This window comes from Amphimedon queenslandica, unplaced genomic scaffold (genome assembly GCF_000090795.2).
Source record: "Amphimedon queenslandica unplaced genomic scaffold, v1.1 AMPQUscaffold_8789_Cont19271, whole genome shotgun sequence".
NCBI lineage: Eukaryota > Metazoa > Porifera > Demospongiae > Haplosclerida > Niphatidae > Amphimedon > Amphimedon queenslandica.
In genome coordinates this window covers 1-2,633 of record NW_003550938.1, presented here as the reverse complement: position 1 = coordinate 2,633, position 2,633 = coordinate 1, and the positions used below count along the sequence as shown (strand labels likewise).

The following is a 2,633-nucleotide window of genomic DNA, read 5'->3' as shown; positions in this document are numbered from 1 at the left end:
AAAAAATAGGCCAAAGTTCCTGTGCTATAGTGCAGTGATTTCAACCAAATTTTGTCAAAATTGGCTAGGAGAGAATTTTCCATTTTTATAATTTTGGATTTTTTAATAAATTTTTAAAGTTGCTCCAAATGCCATGTACTGTATTGTAGTGCTTGTCAGCTCATGAAGCTCATGCTGTTTAGCTCACTTAGCATGCTTTGTGGGAAACCCTCTATATTGTACAGTACATGCAGTTACCAGGCTTACATGTACATGTACCTCAGTATCATTATGTGATTATCATGTGATTGTTACTTATTGTTAAGGTGAGGGTAAGGACAGCAGTTCAGAGTACAGCTAATCCTGATGTTACTTATGTGTACAGTCCATACAGTAGGTGGGCCTCAGTCAGTGGCATTATAATAGAAGGTAAGGGATAATAACTTTATATGAGTATTTGATTTATATTGTGTCTTTTCTATTTAATCTTTTTCTCCTTCTCTACTTTTTATAGTTCCTTCTGGAGGTAAGTGCTAAATATTATACATGTATAATAACCTGTTTTATCTGGTCTTTCTTTTTCTTCTTTTATTTTTATTGTGTACCTTAACTACCTTCCTTATTCTTTGGAACAGCACCAAGTAAGATCAATACACTTTAAAAACCAATTTTATCATTAATTCCTCCTTTTCTCTCTCTCCATTCCTTTTCTTACAGCAATAATACCAGTTGATGATAATAATGACAGGACACTTGAGATTGTTATTCCAGCAGTTGTTGGGGGGATTGTTGTTGCAATATGTATTGTATTATCAATTTTAATATTGTATAAAATAAAGTAAGGAGAGAGGAGGGAATGACGTTTGGAGAGAGAAGGGTAGAATAAAATGAGAGAAATGAGCTTATTTTTGATATTGAGAAACAAGAGGATAAGAGTTGTGCCCAGCGTGTGGGTGTAGGTGTGTGTGTGTGTGTGTGTATGCTTGCTGTGTATCCATTCATTGTCATTTGTTTCTTGTACATGTAGATCTCAGAATTCTAAGTTGGCCAGTGCAACTAATGAAGGGTTTGGCATGAAGAAATGGTTTGGTGTGGATGATCCTGATGATGCTGCTGATGGAGGAGATGATGGATCAGGTGGAGGGTCTGGTGGTTCTTAGTATTCTTACTATAATAGTATAGACCTACCACTGCATAGAGGCATATAATAAGAATCAGAGATTAATTAATGTTTTTAATACACTTTTCATGTTATTGAGTACATATTTAGTGTCCAGTCTACCACTGTTTTAGTCTTTGTTAAAATTTTTCTTTTGTTTCCTAAGAAATTCTGTTTTGGTATTCCTGTATTACTCCATACTGCTTTATTGTCTGGCTATTGTGAGAGTGTATGAAGTTTATGTTTACTATAGCTTAGGTTGTGTTGATTGTGGTGTTGTTGTGCTTGTCCACAATGTCAACACTGCTATAGGAACTCAGCCAATGCATATACATGTACTATAATGTTAAGTGTACGTCAGATAAGATAATTTTTATGAAAATTCTGCAAGGCGCCTCAGTTTTAGAGTCTTCAATATTTTCTGTATTTATGTTCATGTACCTTTTCTTATAATGTTTATGTCAGTTATGCTATTCTACAAAAATGTTGACAGACTAAACTACAGTTATTTTTACTTATTGAATGTTATTCTTCTTCATAATGCGAAGTCATATACTGAAATTTCCGCATCAAGTTTGGCTTGAAGTGTGTAAGTCTAAGATATGTTGCTCTGGTTATTTCACTTATCATTGGTACTTCATGTATCATGTCAAGAGTTTGGGTCTCTTCCTCCTCGTCCAACTACTGGTCAGTGTATAGTTTATGTAATACCTCTCTATTGTGTTAATAGGTGTAAGATTGTTTCTTGGTGAGGAGAATGTGACTATTGCTAATTTCTCAATGATAGCTGCTGGTCTGTTTCATGATAAAGATATAGATCAAGCTGATAATGCTATTGGTTTTCTTCTTGGTCCTGATGGTCAGAATGATGGTTTGTGGTGTCAGAGTTCTCTTAATCAGAATATGATAGGAACATGGTATTATCCTGATGGAACAACTGTACCATTGGGTTCTGGTAGTCCTCTGTTTGCTAACAACACTGCTACTGGTCAAATTGGTTTGTTAAGAATTGGAGGAATAGGAAGTATTCAAGGACTATACAGTTGTGTTATACCAATTGAAGAAGGAATCAATCAGACACTGTATGTTGCTGCTTATGGTAATGGGGATTTCCCTAAGGATAATGGTAAGCTTAAAATAACAGAACACTTTTATTTAATTTTCTCATTGTACAGAACTTCCAGTTATTTATGGCAGTAGTCCCTCCTTCCAGCTCCTCTCATCAGTTGATGCTGATCCTCCAGTGTTTAGTTTATCATTTACTGTCACTAATAGATCACCAACAATAGTCACTTGCTCTGTTGATAATGGAAACCAGTTTAATGTATCTGATAATGATCTGATACGTACTGTAACACCAGTTAATAATGATGTACAAGTACAAGTATCAGTAATATTTAGAATGAGAGTGTCTGGCCTGTATAAATGTTCTGTTACTACTGACAGAATTACAACTACACCTTTAGCGTCTACTAATATGGCAATAAGGAATGTA

General features: G+C 34.9%; 1 protein-coding gene and 1 long non-coding RNA gene across 2 annotated transcripts; both read left to right on the top strand.

Annotated features, from left to right (window-relative positions):
• The first annotated feature begins 285 nt into the window (after positions 1–285).
• On the top strand, positions 286–1,328 carry LOC109591174 (uncharacterized). Its single transcript, XR_002189695.1, has 5 exons — positions 286–408; positions 494–505; positions 615–620; positions 697–817; positions 1,007–1,328. It is a non-coding gene; the product is annotated as an uncharacterized LOC109591174 (long non-coding RNA).
• A 412-nt stretch (positions 1,329–1,740) lies between these two features.
• On the top strand, positions 1,741–2,618 carry LOC109591173 (uncharacterized; the record flags this gene model as incomplete). The annotated part of the gene is made up of 3 exons (XM_020006960.1): positions 1,741–1,825; positions 1,869–2,264; positions 2,314–2,618. Coding segments are annotated over exons 1-3 (786 nt in total), but the record flags the coding sequence as incomplete, so codon positions are not given.
• Between the last annotated feature and the right edge of the window lie 15 nt (positions 2,619–2,633).